The sequence below is a fragment of the Indicator indicator genome, chromosome 3, assembly GCF_027791375.1.
Source record: "Indicator indicator isolate 239-I01 chromosome 3, UM_Iind_1.1, whole genome shotgun sequence".
NCBI classification, from domain to species: Eukaryota; Metazoa; Chordata; class Aves; order Piciformes; family Indicatoridae; genus Indicator; species Indicator indicator.
The window spans coordinates 36,278,557-36,306,129 of record NC_072012.1 but is presented as its reverse complement, the minus strand read 5'-3'; the positions used below and the strand labels follow the sequence as shown (position 1 = coordinate 36,306,129).

Genomic DNA, 27,573 nt, shown 5'->3' with positions numbered 1-27,573 from the left:
GCCACATTATGTAGGGTACACTGCCAATGTATAAAAACTAGGCCCTCCGGCAGGTGTGTATCAGTTTGTTTTGTCTTCTTTTAACCTATTAATTAGAAAACCCACACATATTAACCAAAACTTCCTTGCTGTGGTCAAAGCTGCACTGTGCTAACATACAATGTTTCCCTCATTCACTCTCCCACTTCTATTTAAAACTTCCACTATTACCTTTTGTCACAAGTTATATCTGAGTCTTTTTGTGTCAGCAAATATCCACCCACAAGGGCACCTCTCTTCTCTAAATTGCCAGAAAATATATTTACTAGAAGAAGATGGCATTTTGTGGTAAGCAAAAGGAGCATAATTTAAAAGTAATATTGAAAGATAACAGGAAGCATTTACAACTACTGCATCATTAAATTCAACATTCCTTTAAAAGCAAAGTGAGAGAATTTTAAACCTCATAATCAACATATGTAAGGTATGCATGATTAGAGTCACTCAAGCTCTACATGAAACATAAAAATAGTATAAAATGGCTTGAGAGAGGGAGAACATCAGGGAGGACACTGATGCAGACCACCTGTGACTTCTGGGATCTGTTGATGGACTGAGCCTCTCTTCCCCTCATAGGGATGCCTTTGGGTAAGATTTGAACTGTCGATTACACTGAGTGCTTCCTCAGGGAAACAGAAATTTCTATAGAGTTGTTTTCTGACTTTGCATGTTTGTAGCCAGGCTTTATTATTCATAATCTTAATACTAGCCTATGCTTTGCAGACAGAGTATTTATCACTGGCCATCCCATTAGAGCCTGTGCCATTGCTTCAATAAACTGCATTTGCATTAAGATAGTTGCAAAAGTTTCTCATTCAATACATGTGAGTTCATGGAGCATGACTAGTCTGAAGGGGCAGTATGCTATTAGTGCATCTGTAATTGTGATAGTTCAATACATTGAATGTGACCAGACCCAGAGCACTGAACTGGGTATCACTCAGAATCTAAGCACAGCTGCCTCTAGCACCTCTGATATTTGAGGACAAGTTGGAATGCCAGGGGGTTTATTGCCTGCCAGATTAATTTCCCTTTTAACACAACACATAGTCACCTTTAGTCCAGAAGAAAAGAAATACCTTGTGCTTTCAGTGCCTAATCAATCAGTATAGATGGTTAATTATAAACCGAGGTAGGCAAAGTAAAAAAGCATTAAGAGATAGCAATTAAAAGGCCTGGGCAACACTAAGGTATATCCCTTGCAAATCCTGTATCAGATTTGTAACTTGTAATATGGCTTAAGAAAGACTCCAATCCACTTTGACATCAGTGACCATGAGGCAAAAAGTGGATTAAAAAATACAGCAAGCTGTTGGTAGCTACCACTGAGGCTTAAATATCAAAGTCTATAGGAGCCACAAGATTAACTGTGGGTACTAGTTCAGTCTCTAAAATCATGAAAAAAAACCAAAACCAAACACAACCAACAAAACAAAAAAACCCCAACCACCAAACCAAACCCAAAAAGTCTTATCAAAGTTATTTACCCTTTCTGAAACTTCATTTACTCATATTGATGTCATTTCCTAAGAAGCATATCTTAAACCACTATAAAATACCAAGGAAGTTCTGCACTTGGCAAACAAAGCAGAAAAATACAAAGATAAGTGGCAAGACAGCTTAAATAGCCTAAGTCATACTCAATCATCTCATGTTTAACAGCAGTGTCAGCCTCACACACTCTCTCTCATCTTTCCCTCTTGCTATCGATTCTACACATTCAGTGATACTTGATATTTCCGAGTGAGGAAAAAAACCACATTATATTATTTAAGATTCAGAAGAGAAGGAATGCTGCATTAATTATGATCAACCTACTGCCACTGAATCACTGGTAGAGCTGATGCTGATTTAATGAGATCTGAATGGAAATAAGAATTCAAGTCCAAAGTTTGTTAAGACCTCTATTTTGATAGCTGACTGCACTGGCTACAGCTGCTTTCCATATGTCTCTGTATAATGGTAGAGTATGTGCATGCAGGGAATTTAAATGTGTCAAATCAAACACCATTCAAGCATTTTTGATATTTCATGTTCTAGAAGCAGGAAAGTCTGAATAAACTCAACACTATTTCATAGATAGATCAAACCATTAGGAAATACAAAAATCTAAACCTAGCAATACAGATCTGATCAAAACTCAAAAGGGAAAATATTTTCAGTAAATATCATCTAGATTCCAAAAGATCTACTAAAAATTGTCTAAGAATAGCAGCTGTCATAGGTGAAAAGAGATGCTGTAATACTAATATAGAAATCATCCACCCTATATAACTCCTAAGTAGTATTCCTGATTCATGATAGAGATAGCTTCTTAGTGGTGTTTTCTATCTTTCAAGTTCAATATGACCATCTCATTACACAGAAAAGGCACTCATGAATGGCATGCTCTCTTCAGAATAATTGGCATGATTACTCAAGACTTCATGTGTGGATCCAATTTGATAGAAATTAAGTTTTTCAGGGTCTAGCAGAAGAAGTCTTTATGCAGGAAATCTTAAATTGATTTTAAAAAAAAACACCCCACTCCTCCAAAAAGGATAAAAATACAGTATCTCCATGAACCAGGTATCTCCATCAATTAAACCAGTAGAAGCTGCCCTGAAAGAGCTCCATAGCTGCTCTTACATGACACCTTGGGCAGGCACAACAAATCTGACAGGTCCTCCTGCAAATGGACTTGCTGCGCCGTTAAGAAACATGGAGGGTTATTTTCTCAAGCTGCATGCTTGACATTGCAATATGGAATTTAGTAAGTGAAGAAATTAACAAACATCATGAAAAAAACCAAAACACAAACTGGCTGACAGGAACAGTGAATCACAATTATGTAACCTTAAATTTACACTATCTGTAAAACAGGTTTTGAGGATAAATTCACAGCTTTAAAGCAATTATATAGTCCTCCTATCCTGATTCTACCTGCTGTCATAGTGGAAAGTAACAGAACCCTAGCCCCACTGTAAGCGTGGACCTGAGAACACATGAAAGACAGTGCAAATGATACCTAATCTTAAAAACAGATTGCATTTAAATAATGAGGAGTTTTGTCAAAGCAGAGGAATATTTTAAAGGGAGATAAATCAAAAGAGAGAACTAAAAAGAGACCTGAAAAAGTGGAAAGACAGTTCTGGCACTTACCCTCAGATCTTCCTTTGTGTTGAAGCTATCAAGAAGCTGTTGATAATGTCTATCAGTCATTTGTCGCAAGAGTGACAATAAACAGGAGACAAATTCCCCCTATTCAGATAAGACAAGAATAGAAATATTATAGATTATAGTGTCATCTGTACTCAAGTTCAGACTGTCATATTCTAAGCAAATTAATCTACAATTTAGACCGAACACTCTTCTGTGAAAAGAGATTAATTTAGCTGTGAACTTCCCTCCCATTTATAGAATGTTTTTTCCCTAAATGGAGTTTACTTGCTTAGCAAAATCAATTTGAAATACTTGCAGAAAGGCTAAATCAGTAAAATTTTGATTTGTGATTTGTATCCCTTGTATCTGTTTTTAAACAGATTATTAAGATTGCTAAATTTATAACCTCTTAGTCAACTCAGTTTTGAAACAAATCTAAAGAAAAACATTTTGCAGCAATTCTGGGAAGAATGCTTTTTCTTTAGGGAAGAAATGAATGGAGTTAGCTTGGAATTTTTAAAAACTTTTTTTCGTTACAAAACCCAGTATGTGTCAAAAAAAATTTATTTACAGGAATGAACAAACTTTGCAGTTTCCTTGCACCTACAGAGGAATTTCTAATTAAAACATACTAGAAGTTGAGCTTAACCATAGGTCAAGACCACTATCTCACAAGTGCCAGTTTCTGGATTCGTGAGGGACTTACTGCACTATTGCATGGATTCCTCCCTGCCTCCGTATGCATGTTCACCAGGCTGTCTTTCAAACAGCTTGAGACTCAGGAACAAAAGAGTAGAGAACTGCACTAGGTATCTCCAGTGAGCAATGAAATGACCATTATGGGAAGAAATAGGTTCTCCCTCTCTCTGTTTCCTGTCTTCTTGTTCACTTTTGAACTGTGAAGAAACACTGAATGGTATTAATCTGGTCTAACTGCATAATGGATGAGGACAGTAAGGAATGAAGAGAGAAAGGTCTGGATTATGTCCCAGTGCTTAAAAAGAACAATTCTGAACTCTTACAAGCCTGTTTAAAGAATAGGAAAAGCACTTCTGGCCTGTGTCTTCTTGGAATGGGGATGAGACTGGGACAGGAGACAGGTATGATAACACTAATTTAAAATGGTGCCTTTCATTAAAAAGAGAAAATAAGATTATAAAAAGGAGTGTTTTCACAGGAGTGCCTGTTGTAGATTCTACTGGAAGGCCTAATTCACTTCTGATTGTACCTTGCACACTCGGTAGTGTATGAGGTGATGGCTGTCATTGGCCACAAGGTGATAAAATAGTTGTCTTGCCCATTATGAGATTCTACACTGAAGTAATGACCCCAAGTTAATTACCACCCTGTAAAAACATTGTTCTTTTACAGTGAACACAGCACTCTCAAGACAATATCTGAAGGCTACAAAGTATCTTAATCTTTGTGCTCTGGGCAAACCTGTCAAGGTTACAGCTGATCTCTTGTAAATATCTGAACATTTATTTCTAATCCTACCAGGTTTTCTTCCAAAAACAAAAAGACAATGGTTTTTAATCATTATTTTCTAATATCTTCTAGCCTCAATATGATTTTACTGTACCATTTAGCATAATCAATTGGACTTGGTGATCCTGAGGGTCTTTTCCAACCTGAATGTTTCTGTGATTGTGTGATAATGTAGGTTCATCTAAATAGGCATGATTTTTGAGACATTTATTATAACACTATAACAGCTGAGTCCACTCAGATTTGGCTAATTAGCCAAAATAAGCAGAATAAATAAATAACAATGTAAGCTTGATTACTTGATTGCTATCTTGAGTGACAAAATAAAGAGCATGAACCTTTTGAATACTTCCCTTCTTGCTTAAAGCATTTTAAACAGCACTTTCTAGTCACCTCCCATGTTCCCACACTGACATTCACTTACAGAAGTATATTAAAAAAAAAATCACAGTTTATTATAGAAAGCTGTACTATTAGAGCTGACAGACAGATCAGCATTAAAAGTGTGCCAGCATTAGCTAATTGTTAATTGACTTCTAAATTTGATCTTTTAATTCAAACGTAGGTAGGCTATATAGGCAGCTGGATTTTAAAATAACAATGAACATTCATCTGCATTTATTGAACTCAACCTAAAAATGTATGCCTGTATCAGGACAGGCTAGATCGATGGGCCAAGGTCCGTTGATGAGGTTTAAACAATGCCAAGTGTGGGTCCTATACTTGGGTCACAACCACCCCATGCAATGCTACAGGCTTCAGACAGATTGGCTGTAAAGGTCCTGGGAGTGCAGGTTGACAGCCAGCAATATACTCAGGTAGCCAAAAAAGGCTAACAGCATCCTGGCCTTTATTGCACATAGTGTGGTCAAAAGGAGCAGGGGAAGTAATTGTGCCCCTGTACTCGGCACTAGTGAGGCCTCACCTTGAATATTGTATTCAGTTCTGGGCCGCTCACTCCAAAGACATTGAGTTGCTGGAGTATGTCCAAAGAGCAAAGTCGGTAAATCTTATGAGGAGTGGCTGAGGGAACTGGGATTTACTATGGAGAAGAGGAGGCTGAGGGGCCACCTCATTGCTCTCTACAACTACCTGAAAGGAGGTTGTAGTGAGGGGGGGTCAGTCTCTTCTCCCTAACATCAGGTGATAGAACAAAAGGAAATGGCCTGAAATTGTGCCACAAAAAGTTTAGATTGGATATTAGGAAAAATGTCTTTACTGAAATAGTAATCAGGCATTGGAATAGGTTGCCCAGGTAGAGTCACCTGGACGTGTGTCACCTGGAGGTGTTCAAGAAATATGTAGGCATGGCACTTTGGAACATGTTTAATGGCCATAGTGGTCTAAGGTTGATGGTTAGATTCAATGATCTTAGAGGTCTTTCCCAATCAAAACAATTCTATGATTCTATGAATTCTGCCAGTGTTAGTCATAGACTACCTTATAAATCATGCATGAAAGCAAATTCCATACATACAACAACCTTGATGAAAATAATTTAGGATCCAATTCTAGTGTCATATGTCAAACCATGATGAATATCCAGTTCACTTAGGTAGAATCCTGAAGTATTTTTTTCTGTCTTATTTAATGAGCACAATTATTAAAATAAATGGAGTTTACAATTAAATTGTAACTCATTATGTTCTGAAGGACTCAACTTCCAAGATTGGAAATCAATACTGGTTTGCTTTAATTTGATTACTTTCCGCTAACTCTTTATATGCAAACATATTTTTCTTAAAGAAATCTGAAGGTCTAAATCACTCACATCCTAAACCAGAAGTTTCACTTTCACCACTGTGTTAAATTCAATGTTTGTTAGTGTGACATCTGTAAGACTGACACCCTGAAGATGTGTCTTCTTTGTGCTCAGTTTAAAGCATCATATCCATCTTGCAGATTATCGTCGAACAAGATTCTTCACTGCAAATTGAAAACAATGGTGCAGTCATGGCAGTGCACAGACTGATGCTGCCTGATTTTATGCTGCTTATTTATGTTCCTTCCTTGTGCAGAGAAACAGTGACACATGGGCCTAGAAGATCACACTGAGATGAGTTTAGGACTACTTCCACACGGAAGACTATATCTGATGCAAAAATATGACACAATTTTATCCAGTGTGCTGCCATAATACATCTCACAAAGAATATTTTATGATACCTGCAGCTTGAAATACTGGAACAAACTATACTGCTGTACACATATTGAATACTTTATCATATTTGCTCTACAAACAGTTCCAAGAATCTGACTATGTGTATTGCTGTAAGCCTGTACTGCGTGATGTTTTACCTAAATGTATATAATTGCCTTATGCAGTACTTTGAGTCACATCCACATTAAGTATTCTTTGAGAGCCTGTGGTGACAAATGACACGGCTTTTCTGATGTGTATAAAGCAACTTTTGCAACTCAAAAGCACTTTTGGAGTCTAAATTTTTGATGGTGTGAAAAGAATTAGGCTGTCATGGTGTTTTATGAAAACTTAATCTGCAATCAAGTGGCTATCTCAGAAGAAAGCAGGATTTGTCTACCTGGATTACAGTCTAGACAAGTGCTCTCTGTAGTGGGTTGGTGGCTGCACCTAGATGGTGGTGGTAAATAGCCCTCGTTCAAACCTGCAACCTGTCAGAAGTGGGGTCTCCCAGAGATTGATATTTGGCCTAATTCTGTCCAATGTCTTCATAAGTGATGTGGATGATAAGATCAAGTGTACTCTGATGAAGTTTCCTGATGATATCAAACTGACTGGGGAAGTGGACACTTCAAAAGGGAGAGCAGAAAGATCTTTATAGGAAGAGGTTTTATAGGCTTTATAGGCTTCCTTATGAAGTTCAAGAAGGACAAGTATGAGGTCTTGTTCTCATAAAGGAGGAGTACATAAAGGAGGAGCACAAGCTGGGATCTACCTAGCTGGAAAGCAGCTCTGTGAAAATGGATCTGGGGGTCCTGGTGAACAACAAGCTCAATATGAGTAAATGGCATGCCTCAGGAACAAAAAAAGCCAAGAGGATGCTAGGTTGTTTCAACAAGGGCATCACCAGCAGAGATAAAGAAGTCTTTTTCCCACTCTACTCAGCACTTGTCAGGCTTCACCTAGAATTAAGTGTTCAGTTTTGGTTTTCACTATAGAAAAAGATATGCGTGCAAGCCGGAGAGTGTCCAGAGAAGGGCCAAGATGATCAAAGGACTGGGAAGCCTGCCACATGAGGAAAGGCTGAGAGAATTTGGTTTATTCAGCCTTTAGAAAAGAAGGTCTACAGGAGGGAGACCTTATCGGCATGTTCCAGTATTTAAAGGGTGCCTACAAAAAAAAAAAAAAGTCACATGGAAAAGATGAAGGGTAACAGGTACAAGTTACTCCTGGGGAGATTTCAATTAGGCACGAGAGGAAAATTTTTCAAAAGGACAATCAGCCCTTGCAATGACCTCCCCAGGCAAGTGGTGATGTCCCCACAACACTGGATACTTTTAAGAGTTGGCTGGTCAGGGTACTGGGCTATTTTATCTAGCTCCATAAAACACTTCATGTAATGTTTGTTTCCTGTGAGACAAACACAGCACATTACTTCCACAGCTATTAAATGCTTTTGAAATGTTTGATCTCAGAGGAAATTCTGTTTTGAAATCATTTATGCATTAATGAAAACCATTGCAGTGTAAAAATTGGGCAATTAGGTGTATAATGAGATGGTAACAGCATAGTATGTTCTTCACACAAGGTATAACCCCCTCATCTCATACTGGGGTCATATCCCTTGTTATGTTACAAATTAATTTTCCCTTCAAAAAGTAAACTGGGAACCTTGCTGAAAACAAAGCAAATTACACTTTTTATTTTATTAGTGTTCATCACAGACTTTTCTGTAAGTGCCTTGCATTTCAACCTTCTAATTTGCATGAGTTGTTACAGCAGTTTGACCAAAATATCATTTGTTAATTTTCTAAATCCATTCTTTATGCAACTGAAATGAAACTCAAATGCTCAGCCTCGTGAACAACAAAATGCTTTTCAATTAGTAAATTTGGATTTGTACAAGTTAGAAGCACATTCTTCAGGCATTTTTAGAGCTGTTTGATCATGTAAAAACACATGTATTTAATAAGTTAAAATGTTATTAATTGGTACTCGCATTTTCAGGAATTCAAACTTAAAGAGTGTCTTAGAAAGCTATTACATTTATGAAGCAAAGAAACCTAATTAAATACTTATTGACCTGAAACCATCTCAAAAGAAATTTTACTTTTTGGTGATTTTTTTGAGTAACAATTTTTAAGTAACGAAAAAGAAAAAGTACCATTTCCACGAAATAAAATCCAAGAAAAGATTTCTTTATTTTACGCATTCTGTTCTACACATGAAATCTTAACCCAGTGAATTTCAGTATAAGGACAATATTGTCACAAATCTAGCTGTCCAACCAGTGGCAACCGTCAGCTATTTCATTTAAGAAAACTTACAGTCACATCTTGAAACTGGAGGCGCATAGCAGAGCCTGCTGGTTGTGGTCGGCTGGTGATCTCTAGTATGGTCCTTAACAGAATATCTAGCAGGCTGTTTACAATCACATCAATTTCTTCCAGGACAGACTTTTCCTTAAAAACAAACAAACAAACAAGTAAGATTTTAAAAGTGAAAGAAGTAATTTTAGAAATTAAAATTATAGTTTTACTGTGAATGTTACTTTTGAAAAACAAGGACTGTTATCTAATTAATATGTTTACCTCTACTGTTTTTTTTCCCTAACAAGTTTTGATTAATTACATTGTACTGAAATATCAAGGACAGTTTTAGGGATGACTTTGAATATGCAAATGTTCATAACATTAGAATAGCTCTATTTTCAATTAATGTTTAGAAGAAAGCAGTAAATAGCACATGATAACTTTGGAGGCAAGGTTTTTATAGGTAATGCCCATATATTTTCTGGGGAAATTGCCAAAAAAACTTCCAAAAAATTCCAAAAAGTAGAATTCTGTTTTCACACGTTTAAACTATCATCAGAAACAAGCAGATGGTGCTCAACGTTCAAGACCTGCTTCAGCAGTAAGGACCAGCTACACTGCTTCCCATCAACCAAGCAGCACAAACAAATTAGACATTTATGTAAGCCTGTAACTGCTTGTATACAACATCAGTACAAAGGAACCAAAGTGTTCACCACCAAAAGACACCATTAATACCTTAATTACATGCATGAAAACACTTGATGAAGTCAAGTTGTAGTTACTTTTCCTTTTTAATTCAGATAGAAATATGTTTTCCCTGTTTCAGCAATGTTTTCTGTTTCCACTGCAGCAGACAATACCATCTTAATCTGAGCAATTTTATCCACAATTTCAGATGACACTTCTTCACAGAAGGGAACGCTTCCTAATCAAAAGCACAGATCCAAACTAAAATTCAGCTAGCAAACACATCATTCAGCCTTGCTGACATGGAGATGTAGGAGTGATTTTTATTTTTTTCCTTTTCTACATATCCAAAGCATATGATTTGTAAAAAAAAAAAAAATTAAAAACCAGTTTGCTTTCAAGATGAGTCTAGTGTCACGGCCAAGTTCTCTGTCATTTTGTCTAGTATCAAATAACTGTTACCTTCGCTAATTATGAAGGCAGACAGTATGCAGTCTATTTATGAACCGTATCAACTGTGAGGACTCCTGCACAAATTGTTATTAGAATGGCCAACCACCTTAACTTTCAAAGCTGCCTGATTGCAAGATGTTGTTCCCTCAATTACCGTGGAAGGAATTAATTTCTTAACGAATTCACACCAAAAAAAATCACATAAAAGTCACTGAATTGTAGTACCTGCATATCCTGAACAGTGGAGATAGTTTCAAATAGATACCCACTTCTATTGTGTACATCTCTAGCTTGATGACTCAAAATTAATGATTTCCTTAAATTAAAATGAGACATGCAAGCCTTTGTCCTAATCCAAAACCACAGCTAAGGTTTATCATCTATCACTTTATCTTGTGGTGAGGTATTATACTAATCCAGGAGCAGCTGCAATGAAAATGTTGTTAGCAGTGCCAAACAAAACTGCAAGCCATATCCATATCAAATCATTAATGGAGCAACTTGAACTGCTGACAGTAGTATGAAATGAAGAAACACATAAAACAGTTCTCACTAATGCATTGCAATGTAATGTATGCTGGCCTTGATGTGTATGTAGTGCACTAACTACAGGCAATGCTTGTTCCTAATTGTCTTATATCCCTTTGTCTGTCAGAATTTATCATCTTCGTATTTGCAATGCACCAAATCTCGCTCTCATATGTAGCTTTTACAGATGTATTTGCAAACTCAAACATCAGAACTCAGCCACGAAGTTTGTCTGCTAACAGCCAAGTGCAACTTCTTGCAATACATCAGTCTGTTGACCTATACCTATATACATTTACCTACATGTTTACCTTTACCTATATATTCCTGTGTCCCATATGACCAAACAGTCCACAGCAGAAAATATCTCTAAAAGAACTCAATACTGAAAAACAATCAAAGCTGGGCAGAACACTATGCACTACAATTAAAATATTCTTGCCAAGGAAGAAAAGGTTTATGAGAAATCTACGTGCTTATGCAGAATCATTACAGAGAGAACATTAAAATGCTCTTGGTTAAGGTCCAGTTTGTCTCATTAAATGTCATTGAGCCATATTGAGAAGTTCAGCACCTCTTGGATGTGACATGGTGTTTACTCACAGAGCTGTTCTTCTTGATGAGGCAAAATATGTTGCTAAGGATACGTGCACACATTATAAGGTCCTTCTGCTCTTGTAAATGCATGTGAAGATGATGTAAAACCACAGGAAGAAGAATGTATCGAGAATCTGGAAAAAAGAAAAATTTTATGAGCAGAACCTTTTCATAGAATCATTTAAGTACAGACAAAAAACATGTTTTCAGTCCAGAAGAGTGTTTCTGATAAGAAGAAACATTTACCAACATTCTTTATAAGCAGAAACTTTTACTTCATACTCATAATAACCTAAAGCAAACACACGAAGAAACAATATGTGGAAATTCAGCATGTCACATCGTGCATGGCAAAAAACACCACCGTGTGGAATGATGCTATATATTATACAATATATTGCAGTTATATAATTTTTATTTATATTTATAACTATATATATGAGAGAAAATTTGGAGTATTTATTGAACTGTCATGCAAAAACACTTAGCACAGTAATATTTGTATTCAAAATAACGTGAAATTATGCTCTTGGTTCCCTGCCATGTGACAAAGATCCCTTTGCAAGCCAAGGTCACAACAGACTTACTTTGAACTTCTGTTACTCCTCAAATGAGTTCTACTTTACAGACAAGCAGTACTTTCAGATTTCTTTTCAGGATTTTAACTATTCCAGATTCCTTAGTCCTACTGAGTGTGAACAATCTAGGCAACAAAATTATTTGCCTTTCCCCTATTTCATTTTCTAAACACAGCTTTTTGGTGCTATTTTCAGACCTGAATTCTCTCAAAATTAGGCAAGAAGGTCATTAATATGCTACTTCTTCTTGCATCTCTTTCTTTAACAATGTTAAATGGGAAGAGCCCTAATAATAAACACCTGTGATAAAATATTAAACACCTATCTACAACTCCTTAAATAGATGGGTAGTATCATGTTTTCATTTCACTCTTGGTTTTAGATCTTTTTGTTTTCACAGAATTGTCCTTGAATAATTTCCTTTAATAAAATTTTAATGATGATTATATTCTATATGATCTAAATATATTGATCTGCTCAGTTCCTTTGTACATTAATGCAATTATTTCCAAAAACTGAGTTTATCTAGCTGTTAATTTACTCCTTTAAAATAATTTTGCCCAATAGGTACTGTTCATGGATTAGTCTTTCTATGAACACTTTTTTTCCCCCCACAAATATTTCCTCTAGTTTTTCCAAGAGAGGAAAAAGAATATTTATTCTGAGATTTTATTTGTTGAATGCTTCTTGTAACTACTGAAATACAGTAGTTGTTTTTCTCTCTTTCTCATTTTCATTGTCTAGTTAAAACAAGACAATCTCTGCAACACAAATCACACAAGTTGATCTGTACAAACTGTTTAAATACATTCTCATTTTCAAAAAATGCTTGCTTGCTCCTTTTAAACAAGTGTTTCCAGCTTATTAGTGTCCAAGGCCAGGTTGGAGAGGGCTTTGAGCAACCTAGTCTAGTGGAAGGTGCTCCTGCACATGGCAGTGGGGCTGAAACTAGACGATGTTCAAGGTCCCTTCCAGCACAAACCTTTCTATGATTTATTCAGGTGTTCCACTTAGTCTTCCTACTCAAGAGCAATATAAACACAGACAGTAATACACAGAGGGCCGTCAATGAACCTAAATCCAGTGATACTGAAAACTCAAAGCTGTCAAAAAAATATCCTCTGCCCAGTGACTGCTCACCTTCTGCAAGTGCTTCAGTAGGCTTTCAGCAGAAATGGCCTGAGAGTTTGCAGCACTGCAGCTAGGCGGAAGCCTCTCAAACAAACCAAAACAAACATTTTCTACTTGTCTGTCTAAAAACCAGAAGATCAGAAAAGCTTTGCCCTAGGTGCTTTGAGACATCAAGTGTACTGACTCACCTGGAAGATCTATAAGGTTAGGAGGAAATCAGGCAGCAAGATAGCTAATGTGCAGGAAAGAGCCGCCTTCTGATCTCCAGCACTAAATACGCTTATTGATTACTGATAGAGGAAAAAACAGAGCTAATGCATTCAGGTGAAGTGAAAAACGAGGAGTCTCCACTCCTGTACAAAAAAACCTAACCTCTAGATTACAGGGGATGGCTCCTTCTCCCTGTTTGGTATTAGGCCTTACACATATTGAATTATTGACTATCTGGCAACCCATCTTCAAGAGAAGAAATTAAGAGTTCACTTTCTAAAGCATCCTGTGATTCTGCAGCTGGGGTACTCTTGGTAGGCAGGTAATAGGAAGCTGAATCCAGGCTTAAAGAGCATTGAACCTGGTCTTTCTCCAGGCAAATGCTCAAATCACTACTCAACTCCACCACTGTCATAGATCAGTTGCAGTAGCTCTTTCATACATTACTGATGTGAGCTTTATCCTTTGGGCAGCGAGTCCCTTCTTGCAGCTACAACTGAAATCCCTAAACGCAGGTGGTGAGGAGAAAACAGGAGCAGTCCTGTGCCAAGGTGTTTTGTCTTGGTTAACTCTAAAAGCAGCCTCCTGAGGAGCACACACAGGATTTTCTGAGGTGCTCACTACTCTGCGCACTGCTTTCATGTAAGTGCAAGTTATGAATTCCACTTTGAAGTCCAGAGAATCTACACGTAGCAACACTTAACTTGTAATCAACCACCTCTTACATACAATATGGCCTGAAGAATATCAGGCAAAAATAAGCATCCTCATTCAACTGTTACGAGTGTCCCATTTTTGCCAAAGCTCTATAAAACAATAAAGAAGTTTGTTTAGCCCAGGCAAAACAGATTGTCACGTTACAATGACTTGCAACATGGAAGGGAACAGTGCCAGTTACTGAATTAAACACAACTTTAGATATGTTCCTTCTAAGCCCTTGTAAGATCTCTCTATCTGGACTTGTTTAGGTGGAGAGACACAATGGTATTACAGAGAGAAGAACTGGTATATTCACCTCTGAGCCAAATCAAAGACAATGTTAGGAAAGTTTGGAGAACTACTCTATAATAATTTGTCTGAGGTTACTCCTTTTCTTAAAAATTATTAGGCGCAGTATCATCCGTTGTATATCGAAAAATTAATGAGTGCAGAGAATGGTGCAATAATCAGAACTCTTAGCCACCAGTCACTGTCCTAATTTTTCTTCTGTGCAGGAAGCCAAATTAGCTGACTGTTTAAAATGCTAATACTTGCCCTTTACAAATATTATAGAGAAAGAGAGTAAAAAAAATAATGACAGAGCTTTTCAAGTACACGCTTGGCATAATTAGAGACTACTCTGGGCAATTCTTCTAACTTTTCTATGCAAGCAACACTAACATTTAATATTTAACCTGTAGCACAAGTTTCCCCCTTTTCTTTTCAGTTAATAGTAAAGAACCTGTACGGACATACAAAACTTTCTTTATTCTAGTTATTTAAAAGTTTAATTTCAGAAAGATGATATTCATTTCAATGACTTTATCTGAACAGATGGTCAAAAACTTCAGCCTCCTTGGAAGAATTAGTGTGACTGAACATTTTTTAAACAAATAAACAGCATTCTTCTTGAATGGTGAGAAGCAAAAAAGTTGACCTTGGTTTTTATTGTTTCACTTGGACCTACTAATTTTACACCTCCTTGTTTGTAAGAACAACTGGACTTGAGGGTGACAAAAGAAAATGTTCAAGCCAAAATGTGCAAATCCAAAATGAAACATACATGTCCTGCTCTGTAACTGCATGGACACTTTTCTCAGAACAGTTTCAAAACTTTTGAGGAATTTTCAGTCAAGAGAAAAAAATTTGCCTGTAGTGCAGCAGAAAAACACCAATATGGCAGAGAAAGTGCTCTCTTTATCCTAAAAGAGCCACAGATGCATACTTTGCAAAGCTTTTCCAAAATACGTTTTTCTTTCCACTATAGAGGTATTAATAAAGGCTGACGTTTTGCATGCATCCCCACATAAATCCCTCCACAGGTGCGTATAGAAGCACATAAACAACTCCAAAGACTAATACATTGCTGTGGAAGAAAAACAATAATTGATCTGAGAAAGATCCTGGAATCCTTGAAAGCAGTACTATGGATTAATGTGTAAAGACTTTGTGTTTGGGAAAAAAAAAAAAAAAAGGCAACTCTTTCTCCCCTGCCCCAAATCTCTGTTAATAAGTAAAGTTTAATGCTTCTAAATGGAATTTAATTGAAGATCTGCATCGACAATTTTGATAACAATATGCTTTTTGCTTTTTTTTTTAGCAATCAATTTTTTAGGCTTACAGTGATTCCTGAGATATCTTACAGGTCTCATTAAGAGAGGTTCTGAGTCTTTTGAAAAAACGATGGAATAGGAAGGAAATCATAAGCATTTTCTAGAACTCAACCTCCTCATCAGTTAATGGTATCTTTTACTGAAATTTATGACAACTTATTTTTTCATTTCAATAGGAAGTGTTTAACATGTAACCACATCCTTTCTGCAAGGCAGTGCAAAGATATTAAATTTTTCTGACTGAATATCTGACTGTGTCAGATATTTATCTCTGAATGACACTGAAACATATAATAACCTACATGTACATTCTCCTGTGACATACAGGACGCAATTCTTAGTTGAACTTGTTCATAAAGACAGTCTGAGGGAAGCAGCCAATCTTAAAAAGGAAGCAGATAATTATCACTTTTCTAATCTATTATTAATGTTTCAGTGTAAAATCAGGGACGCAATAAAAAGTTGATAAGAACAAATTATATGTAAAATGTATCAAACTTTACTTATGACATAAAATGAACATATGAAGATCTCTTTAAAACACCAACACATTTTTTTCTATATCATACATCATATACAGATATCATTTACCATGTGTTATCTACAGTGTACATAATTGGAGACTGAAACCACTCCCTCTGTTCATTTTGAACAGTTTGACTCACTAAAAAGAAAAGCCCTACCCAGCTACTCATGCACAGAGGTCCAAATCCTCATATTTTGTGAAGATACAAAGTTCCTTCCCTTGTAAGACAATTCTCCATGTCGTAAAGAGCTTCACCAGAGATTGTAACTGGGCTGAGATACAGGCTTGACAAATACATGATTTTCTTTTTTTTTTTTTTTTTTTTTTTTAAGGGTTTCATCTACTAATGTAATCTCTCTTCTGGTAATTGACATGTTTGATTGGTGGTGAATCCAAGAAAACGCATCCTCTCTGGAGAATAAAGCCTAGACGTTCCACTTAAATTTTCACCTGCATGTTCCAAGTAGTGCCCTCAGAAAAAAAAATGAAAATAAAATACTATTTCTGCTAATTTCTGTTTAACCATGTCAAGAAGGACAGGTCAAGATGTGTTCCTCTGTTACTGGCCTTAACACTTCCCTTCAAATCAGATTTAACTCTTCACCAAAGCAGCTATAACATTTTTAATGCAAGAAAGATAACAAATGAGTGCTAGACTTCTGATGTATTGGAAATTAGAAAAGTAGAACATATTTTGAGTACAGGCCTACGAAGGTCATCAAATTGACTGTTTTACAAATATCAATGGGGATGCATCTAAAGAGTTACATCCAAAATACAAGGAGACTGGAAAAAAAGCCAAGAGAGAAAAAAACATATTGCTAGTCTTTTATCACCAGGAAAAATGTCATATTTTTCTTTTTAGACACCCAGTGTAGTGTACTAGAGTGATGAAGAAGTAAATATGGAAAAGCAGAAGTAAAATAAGGCCTTCACACTCACTTTTCACAATAGCTAAGTAGATAGCTACTGTTACCTATACAAAGAGCTGAAGTTTAAAATCACTGAAATAGAAAAAAGTTCTAAGCATGCTATACGGGACCCATTTCAGACAGCTTATCCACACATGAGCAGGAAATGCATTCTCCAGAGAGGCAGGCAGGCACCACATACTGAATACATCTGAAACTGTAAAAACATCTGTGCTTGGGCATCTCAAATCAAATCCTGCATATCTGATGTTTCTGTTTTCAAAAACATACTATATTTAACTCCCAATTTTAGTGAAAGCATAGCTTTAGTGTCAGTTGATTTCTGCAGCAGTGGTAGCTAATGGGTTAGCTGTTCAGACCCCTGCAACACAAAGTGTGTAAAACTCCCATGCCAAACTATTCTTGTTTCCAAGCAAACTCCAGACAACAGAAAACATTACATAAGTGCCCTCTTCATTTTTAGATGTTTGAATAGAGTTATTTGCTGCATTCCATCTCGTTCAAATATGTTAACTAGCACCCTAGCTTGCACCATTCATTATCTTCATCTAGGAGACAGAAATCAATTATTTTCACAGCAGCAAGCCCTGATGTCACATTAGGATGTACAGTGCAGTTTACTCTGCACATTAACATAGTCTAGTGCAATATTTATTGTACAAAGAGAATTTTAAAAGGACTGCCTTTTAGGTACTGATTGAAGGAAAATTTACTTATATTTTTGTATTTTAAAGACATAAAATATTAAGGACAAGGACACCAAGATGCTGATCTTCACAAGACTCTTCAATCTATTGATGAGTGAAATTATATAAGTCTGCCTGCTCTTCCTATCACGGACACTGTGAGCTTGTATTACTGCCTGATGTTTTTCATATGAGTTTCCCAGTGATCAAAAATTTATATTCTACTTGTATATAACCTGCCCTCCATGTAAAATTTAACATGTAATTTTTATTGCTTTTACAGCCAAACCAACTCATGCTACTTCTTAAAATGAAGGTGGATTTTAATAAAAAACAAGAAAAACCCCAAACTGTCATACAGCTGAAAGTAGATTTACAGTTCCAAGAAAGTCCCCAAGAGTTCCTTACATGGCAATAAATAACTCTCTTTAGTTACGTTCATTGATTGAATCTTCTGGTTAGGCTGACCTAACAGAGATAATGGAAGGAAAATGAAAATCATGCTACCTGGTCCCTAAATAGTTTGGAAAATGAGAAATGTAAATTAAAGCATCCTTGAGGCTGCTCCACAAATATGTCAATTTATCCAGAGTATCAAATGTTTGATCAATCAGCTGTAGGAAGAGCTAACTGTTCTGGAAGGGACTATCATGGAGGCTCACAAAAGAAAGGATAAGCTGGTTTTGCAACCATAATGAAGCAAAGTAGGCAGGATCCAATACTTCCAACCCATTTGTTTGAGCTCATTCTTCAACGGAACGATCAGAGTAGAGCCTTCATCATTGTAGTGTGTTTATCTTGAATGTCATAAATGGTAAAGTTTACTGTTTTTCTATTCAACCCCATCAGCCAATGGCCTTTAAAAGCTCTCATGAGGACTTTGGGAGAGTAAACACTTACTAGAATTCCCAAAATATTTTCTATTTTGATTCTTTTATTTCAAAGTTAGTTCATCTCAAATTTAACATTTGGTCACTTCTATGGGTTTCACATAAAACAGAAAAAAATAATGTCAGATTCACAACCATACAGTACTTTTTTATTCACATAGCAAATAACTATACTATTTACATACTTTATGCATCAAGTATCACTTGTATTTGCATAGCCTTTTTATGCTACATTAAGCAATGGAGGATTGAAAGTGCTGACCTAGCAAGAACTGCACAAATAAGACTTATTGGCTAAGTGATGAGCTGTTTGCTGAGCTGTCCCCAAAGGAGAAAAAGAAAAAGAGAAAAAAAAGAAACCAATTCAGTAAAGCTTTATCCTTTATAATTACTTAAAATGTAGAAGGCAATCTTCCTTCACAGACACATTTGCCAGCAGTAGATCAAAACAAAACTGTATTTTAAGAACCTTTGTCTCTAAAAAATACCCACAAAATTTAACTATATTATTGTACATGAGCAGCTTGAACAGAGCAGTGCTTCAAGAAGTGCTCCTTAAGCAGCACACTCTGAACATCACTATTCCCTTCAACACTTGCTGGCCCACGTGCCAAGCACACAATTTGAGTTTCTTATCTGCAGGCAGCCCAGGGTAGCCTTACCTGGATTAGTGTACAGGTGACTCTCTACAGTTTTCCCAATACTCTGCAGTTTAACAGCTTGAAGGGACTCATCACCATGCATGACTCTTGGCAAGCTGCCCAGAGCATCATGAACCAAATTTGCTACTTCTCTAACATCAAAGAGCTTCAAAAGTTCAGAGTACACCGATGGGAATGAGCTGAGAAACACAGCCTGGAGGAAAAGTGAAAAAACAGACAGTTGGATATTGCACTGTATTTTGACATTTGTAGAATTTACATAACTATAGAAACCTAAGTAACTGGAGTTTTACATTCCAAGGGTAGTTTGCAGCTTTAAAAATGGCCACATTTTCAGAAGACATATTCTCACATTCGTTAACAAGCTTACCCTTGTGACTATTTTCATTTAAGCATTACCTAATGACTGTTCATCTCTCCCAGGATGAAGCAAAAGGAACAAGTTCCACTTAGAATAAAAATACTAATACTTTACAGATTCTTCACAGTCTATCTGTGAAAAGAAATTTTTCAAAGGATAAAAGAAAATAGCTGACATCAGAATAAAAATTAAAAATTGAGTGAAGGTTTTTTTTGTTTGTTTGGTTTGGTTTGTTTTAAGATAAGTAACATAACAGCCTCCATATCTTTCTTTTTTCATATAACAAACATTTTTATTTTGGAGTGAGACAGCACTAGCAGTCCTGGTTCACTTGAACAATCCTAAAACAGGGTTGGGAATTTATTGGAGACCACAATGAATATGGAAATAAACCCTGGAAAAGAAAGGAGAGCAATGCCAGAAAAAGGAAAATAGAATTGGCATGCCCTTCTTTTTCTCCAAATCCTGCTAATTCTCATACCTCAGGACTTCTTCACACTGCTGTCAGAACAGATAACTTACAAGGTTAAAGATACTGAAGAATTTCACTTCTGGTTGTTTCTATCATTTTGCTATTATTTTTTCACTCCATCTGCTTACATGATACAGGATGAAAGAATCACCTCCCTACTCAGTTCTCTCCAATTCACCATTTTTTGGTAAAAACAATTTTATACAGAGCTTAAGAAATTAATCTTTCTTAACAGGTCTTAAACACTTCTGGTTACAGAAATGGGAAGAGGATGGTCTATGTATAAGCTGTAGCAGTCAGTAAACCTATGGCACAATGTAAAGAGCTGTCTCCTGTATGTTTTGCCTCTGTGCTTTAGCAGTAGTCACTTTTATCTACTGAAATAAAGATACCAGCTGAGTATTAAACCATACAGTTCATTAAGACTTAAAAATTTTCTGTAAAGCAGGAAAACATTGATAGCCTTTTGTATGGCTCAAATTCCTTTGTTCCAATATGGTTAAACTAAGCTGCAAAACGCCCCAAAAAAATTACTTTACTTGTATCCAGTAATATAAATAATGTAATTCAAACTTAAGTATTAGCTCTAGGATTACCTATGCCAAGCATCTTTAGAACCGTCTAGTATAAAAATTTCCCACTACAGGACAAAGGGTATGAGAATGAGATGAAAAATGCCATTTTGCTCTACACGTTCTCTTTCCTGGGAACACAGGTAAGGACAGGCATACTTTTTGTATATTGGATATGGAAAGTGGCAATAAGCAAGGCACACTTGCAAACTTACTTGCAGCTGAGATAAAGCACTAGCTCCTTTGCTCTCTTGGGAAAGGAAGAAGCGTACTGACATAAGGAGCTCTTGAATACAGCAGCGAAATTCCTCCTCATTTTGTCCACCAGTGGCAATAGAGAATAACCTTCGAGACTGAACTATGTATTTAAAGATATATTCCTGTGCCTACAAATGTCAAAATCAGAGATAACTCATAGATGAACCAGTTCATCTTTAAATAGAACACACGCATTGACTGTACCATTCACATAAGGACAAAGGTCTGAAACAGAACACCGTGTTACTTGATTTTGGCAAATCTTTCCATTGAAACAGTTAACAACAGTTCAAAAGCACAGACAGAAATTCTCTTCCTGTGCCTTCCAGGAACAATTTGGATTTTTTTAATAAACAGAATATGGCAAAATCTCAGCACTGCCCTCTTCCCCCCCAACTCTTGCATGTTTTTGGTTACAGAAACATCTATTTGCATAAAGATACAAGGCCAATACAAGAAACAGGCTCAAATTTGGAGCTGTTCCTGCAATTTCTCTACCTATTAAAAGTTGTTTACTTGTCAACTGTTAACCGGATAATACACACACACACAAAAAAAGGCAAAACTGTTGGAACTTAAATTAAAAATACAGCCCTTTCTTATTAGCAAGACACCTAAGTTAATAGCAGCATAGAAAAGGCAAAGATGGCTACCATGTTGATATTTTATTATTATTATGTTGTACAACTCAGCCTGACTCCATCCTGTGCTCTGTTGATGGTACCACATGGGGCAACACAGCAGCAAACCCCACCATTTTCCTTTTTAAAAACTTGTTGGTACTGTATGAGTACATCATTCAAATATATATGATCGCCTTTGAGAACTACTACTACCTTTAGTACTTCCTGTATGTGCTCATGCAGCTCCACTTCCGTGACTCGATCAATATGCCACTTCAGTACTTTTATAAGATCTCTACAATAGAACACCAGAAAGTATTAAAGCAAAGTGGGAGAAGGGATAACTTTGCACATAAAATGCAAACCAGTCACTGGCATACAGTATCACAGTATATTAGAGGTTGGAAGGGGCCTCCAGAGATCATCAGGTCCAATCCCCCTGCCAAAGCAGGATTATTTAGGGTAGTCTGCACAGAAATGCATCCAGACGGGTTTTGAAAGTCTCCAGAGAAGGAGACTCCAAGACCTCTCTGGGCAGTCTGTTCCAGTGCTCCATCACTCTCACTGTAAAGTTTCTCCTCATGTTGAGGTGAAATCTTCTACGTTCAGTTTTGAACCCATTGTTTGTTGTCTCATTACTGTGTACCACCAAAAAAGAGCTTGGCCCCCTCCACTTGATACCCACTAATAAAATAAAAAATTATGTGACTAGATTTCACTAATCACTATAGGGCCCAATATTACACTTAGTTTTCAGTCTGCTGAAAGCCACCCAGTAGGTCTCTGATGAACAGAAAATACCAGAGTTCCATATGCAGCAGAATGATTTTGACAGGGACAGACAAGCTCATTTAAGTTAGAAGAGTCCCTGCCAGCATGGACTACCCTTGCTATTCCATGCATTGATTTCAATGGAAGTCTAGGTAGTAAATAATACAGAGAGAACAGCAGACTAAGTGGTGCTTAGCAGTGCACTGCTCTGCACAGAGAGTGAACACAGCTGCAGCTGGATGATGTTAAGGCTCCCATGTTTTCCATAGCAATTCAAGTAAAGAGATCTACTAAAGAAAACTATTTCAAAATTAAGCCAATGCTATAGAGTTAGAAAGTAACTTTTCTTAGAACTTAAAGTTTTTACTCTTTATTAATGGTCTGAATCTAGTCATTCATACAAACATTGGATTTTATTTCTAATGATATAATTTCATGTAACCTAATGGGATTGACTCTGCTTAGTTTAACAACAACTGTCAGTACTCAAATCAGATAAAAAAATATAAACTTCACCTGTATGCCAGTGCTCCTGCAAAATGACTTTCAATGTAAGTGTCCATTACTGGCTTAAAATGGTGAAACTTGCTGTCCTGCAGCAAATTTATTATATGAACCTAAATACAATAGAAAAAAGAAAAGAAAACCTTGGGTTTCTTCTTACATAGCTCTTCAGTAGTATTAAATATCATCACAGAACAAACCTTACCAAACAATCAAATACTTTTGATCCATATTTTTGAGAGTTTTCATCTAAAATCCCAAATAAAGTGTCTAGTGTATCTTGAAGGAACTGAATGGAGAAAATAAGAGATAATTTGTTATTAAATAGGTATTTTTATGATATCCCTCATATTATCTAAAAGCATAGAAAAGTATATACCTTCACTATTTCTGAACCATCAATTTCTTTTAATTTTGAGAGGCAACCTGCAATTTTGTCTGGGTGGGTTCTCCATTTCAGAAGGTCAAGCATATCTCCTACAAAAACAAAATGCATGATTAAAGTAGGAAGCAAAACAGCACTTTGGATTTTAAATTTAATTATTACTACTCAGCAAAACCTGGCATCATTAAAGTAAAGAACACATCTGAAGATTTGCTATAATTTTCATTCCACCCTATTTATGCTCCACCAATAGAAATGTAAGAACATACTATCAGGTCACTAAAATCAGTCTACTGTGGCAACTATGTCATACAATCCTATTCAGGTATTTGTCAACTATCATCTAAAGATATTTTGCTGTTTCTTGTTCCATTGAAGGATGCCTTCCAGAGCTGTCCTCTGACAGCTAGAAATGGTCTCCCAATTACTAGTTCAAATATACTCACCTTCCTATGTTTTTTTAAGAAAACAATACAGTAACTCTAAGAGCCTGCTTTATTCATAAGCAACACAAACTCTTCTGGTAAATAAACTTTTCTAAGCTAAAACTTACCTCAATACCTTCACACTTCCTCCAGTTTTAATTCATTCTCCCTCATCTTTCTTAAGTGGTTAACTATGTTACAGATGAAATTACATCACTGTTGTCTCTATCATTAGGAAACTCATATGTCTGCTGTAAACACCTGACATCAAAAAAAAACAACACCCAAATTCTAAAACACGTGAAGTAACTCTCACCCCCTTCCACTCCTTTAAAAAGAGATCAATCCCAGCCTTGATTCTTCAGGTCTAGTAATTTTTCCTTCCATTCAGGAAGAAGGCTCCTTCCACTACAGTGCAATCTGCTAGTAATGAGTTTTAAAATTCCTATTCTCATCTGTATCTTTTCTAATTTCCCCTGTGGTGTGTCCTTGTAGGCTGGATGCTTTAGATCTGCTACTTCTGAATAATAATTTTTTAAAAAATTGACAAGAAAGATTAAGAATTTTATTCTGGTGCAGTATGTCTTTATTAAACTCATCTTACAGTACATCCTGCTTAGCTATATATTGATCCTTTCGTCCATGATTTCTTTTAAATGCTTGCATAAAATTCATCAAAGGATGATAGCCCGGTTAACATATCTGCTCTTGCACCCATCTTAAATTTAAGTACGGCATTTATTACTTTTTGTTCATATGTGGTTGCTTTCACTTCAGAGATATCCTAAAAAACCACCTTGCTATGAGACTGGGAATTTCATACCATTCAATATCCTAAAACAGAATTGTGCAAACTTGTCTTGGTATTTCAGCAGTTTTCACTTGATCCTGACCCTTGCTGAACTCTGACAAGTTGCTGTTATTTTTCCCCCCTTCTATTGCAGTTCTCTGCTTACTCTTTACATTTTCAGCCCATGACTCACTCACTCAGGTCTGCAGCACTCTTTTCAAGTTATATTTAGTACAATTCCACATATTTTGAACCATTGAATAAAATAAATCCCAAAGGTTCTTTACATTCAAGTTTACTATTTCCACATTTCACTAACCAGATTTTCAGCATTTCTTGAAGCCTGTCCATTTGAAGCAGAAAACCTTAACCACTAATCCTTTCACTAGTTAAAACTGAACTATAGTATAATTTATCACTGTCCAGCACTGTCTTAGAAGGACTCAGTTCTTCAGAAATGTTCTCAATACTTACCAAACTAAGGAGTTAATACAAGGTTTCCTCTTGGTTCAGCAACTATTTCAGTACTTTCTACCACAGACTGTTTTCACTGTCAAGTACATTTGAGGCATACTCATCTTTGTATCACATTTTTTGTCCCAGTTTGCTCCAGGAAAGTTCATCACTCTCACAACAAGAAATTATGTAATATTTCTGCCTTTAACAACATTAAATAAATCTCCACCTATATTCAAATCCTGCCAGAATTGTTAATGGCAAGCACCCTACATGTTATTCCACCCATATTTTGCTGCTTTAATTGATTTTGGTAGGCACAAATTGGTTTTATGCATTTATACATTTCTTTTTTTGGTTTTGCTTCATGCTGCGCATGGAGCTGTTTGGATTAAGAGATCCTTGAGCTGCACAAAGAATGGTGAAGGGTTCCACGCGTGCATCAGAGACATGTCCAGAGATCAAGGAAAAAGATCTTATTATTCCTTATGTCAGGAATTTTCAAGAAACAAGTATTACAAATCCAGTGAACTGAATTTGTCATTTGGATAATTAAATGGACTTCTACGCTTTATTCTATTTAAGCCTCAACTTAAGTAGAGGAGTAGAGAGTCTAACTGAAAGTGGCAGTTCATGGCAGGAAAAACACTTCTTTACAGGTTTGCTAGAGGAACCTGCTGGAAGACAGCTGACACTCAGCATTTGGGATTTGTTGGGGGATTAAAAAAGAGAAAGCAAATATAAGACACTCATTTCAAAGCACTTGGTTCAAGGGAAATGCTAAGGAGGAAAGGCATTGCTGAGATGACATTTGTGAATAGCTCGAGCATAAATGACACATAGAAAATCTGATGTGGAGCACAAGGGGAAGGGATAGCAATGTGTCATATATTAAGAGAAATAAGAATATAAAATTGGCCCCAAGAATAGACTCATTAGGAAAACATAGTTTTGGAAAAGAGAAAATAGCGGTGATAAAATTTGCTGAAGATGAAAAAAATTTCCAATGCTTTCTCTTAATCATGATCAGATTTGTACATTTAAAATAAGCTATACTTTACCTACCATTCCTACCCAACAAAACATTTTTCTTCTCAAAATCTGTTCTAATAAAATCTAATCTGTTTTAATAAAAGTTTTTAAATCATTTGGTTTGGAATCATCTTTCCATCTCTCTTCTATAATTCCTGAGACATCAGAAATTGGCCTGGTGTAGCACCACAGCACTTTGAAAGAGAAAAGCTGAATTCCAGAGCTGGAAGTCCGCATTCCTCCTCCAAAAGGCTGCTTCTGTGCTTTCCAATACTCCCTTCCAAACTGAGGTCACTCTGGAAAGCTGCCCCCTGTTACTTTTATTTTATTAATCACTGGTTTAGCTTTTTTAAAATGTGGATATATGGATGACACCTTTGCCTTGCAATAGATGCGCTACATGGCATGTTGCTCTGCTGATGAGCAGCTGCTTACTGAAGATGTCCCAGTCAGTGCTGAGAAATTAATTGATACCAGCAGGCAGAGTTCCCCCCCTGTATCACAAAACTAGCTGCAAATACTATATATAACATCTGGTCCATTTGTTTGCTAACAGTAACTGATTAAATATCCAGGATCAAAAGACAGGCTAAGAAAACCTAGCTGGCAGACAGTTTATATAAGGATGTATTTCTACGAGATAAGTTGATAAATGCTCAGACCACTGGTTAAAGGCCTCCAAAATTTGTTTGGAAGTAATCTGAAAACACCCTCCAAAGTATGCAAGGTAAGGAAGTTATGGATCTCAACAACTGGGACAACCCCTTTCCCCCAGTCCCCGTAAGTTCAATATGCATGAGAGCTGATGGCATGTGGGAACAATTAGTGAGACAGTAACAGCTGAGTAAAATACAGCTAGTAAAGCTGTGGCCTAATTCAGTCACACCCTTTACAAGCTGGGTTTGAGGTCCTCCCCTGCACCATGGCCAGAAAAATAGCATAATTGTCAATTCATGTCCAGGCTGGACATTGTTGTCTGTAGAAAGAGGCAGATCTCCACGAATTTCTGAAAAATCTCCAACTTAGTAACATATTAAAAAATAATCAATAATTTTTAAAAATACCAATACAATTGTTTACTAAAAAACCCCAAAACAACACAGATTTTTTAATCCTCTATTTTTTCATAAATATGCTACGTTCTCTCAGGAATAACTGAAGTAATGCTCACATGATCAGATATCTACATGCTTTGCTCTATGTTCATTTTCTGAGCATGCAATAGGTTTTGGCACAGTTTTGCTTAAAAGAATGGGGATTTGGAAACTCACCAAGATGAACTTCCCAAAGAAGATCCTTGGAGAAAATATGAGCCTGTCTATTGAAAATATTTCCACCCTCTGAAGTACTGCTGAAATAATTGTTAACTCTTTCGGAGCTGAAAATAGGATCAATATTATCCAGATTTCTACAGCCTCTTACTCAGAATATGGTTAAAATTAAAAAAAAGACCAAAAAAAAGGATATTTTATGGACTATGTTTACGTTATATACAAAATAACTCCTGTATTGTGAATAGTTATCAGTATTATAACCCCAGACAATAGTGCAACTACACGTCAGTGATACACTAAAGTATCAGGCAGGATGTGTAAATACCAGTAGATTC

The 27,573-nt window shown here is 36.4% G+C and overlaps 1 protein-coding gene across 1 annotated transcript in view; it reads right to left on the bottom strand.

Moving 5' to 3' along the window:
- The window catches only part of DOCK4 (dedicator of cytokinesis 4), a 204,070-nt gene that overhangs the window by 58,993 nt on the left and 117,504 nt on the right, over positions 1 to 27,573 (bottom strand). The window contains 9 exon segments of the mRNA XM_054399340.1: positions 3,181 to 3,279; positions 9,136 to 9,270; positions 11,395 to 11,522; positions 19,316 to 19,508; positions 20,936 to 21,106; positions 21,815 to 21,896; positions 22,889 to 22,989; positions 23,082 to 23,165; positions 23,256 to 23,353. Of these exon segments, the coding sequence (XP_054255315.1) occupies positions 3,181 to 3,279; positions 9,136 to 9,270; positions 11,395 to 11,522; positions 19,316 to 19,508; positions 20,936 to 21,106; positions 21,815 to 21,896; positions 22,889 to 22,989; positions 23,082 to 23,165; positions 23,256 to 23,353 (1,091 nt within the window).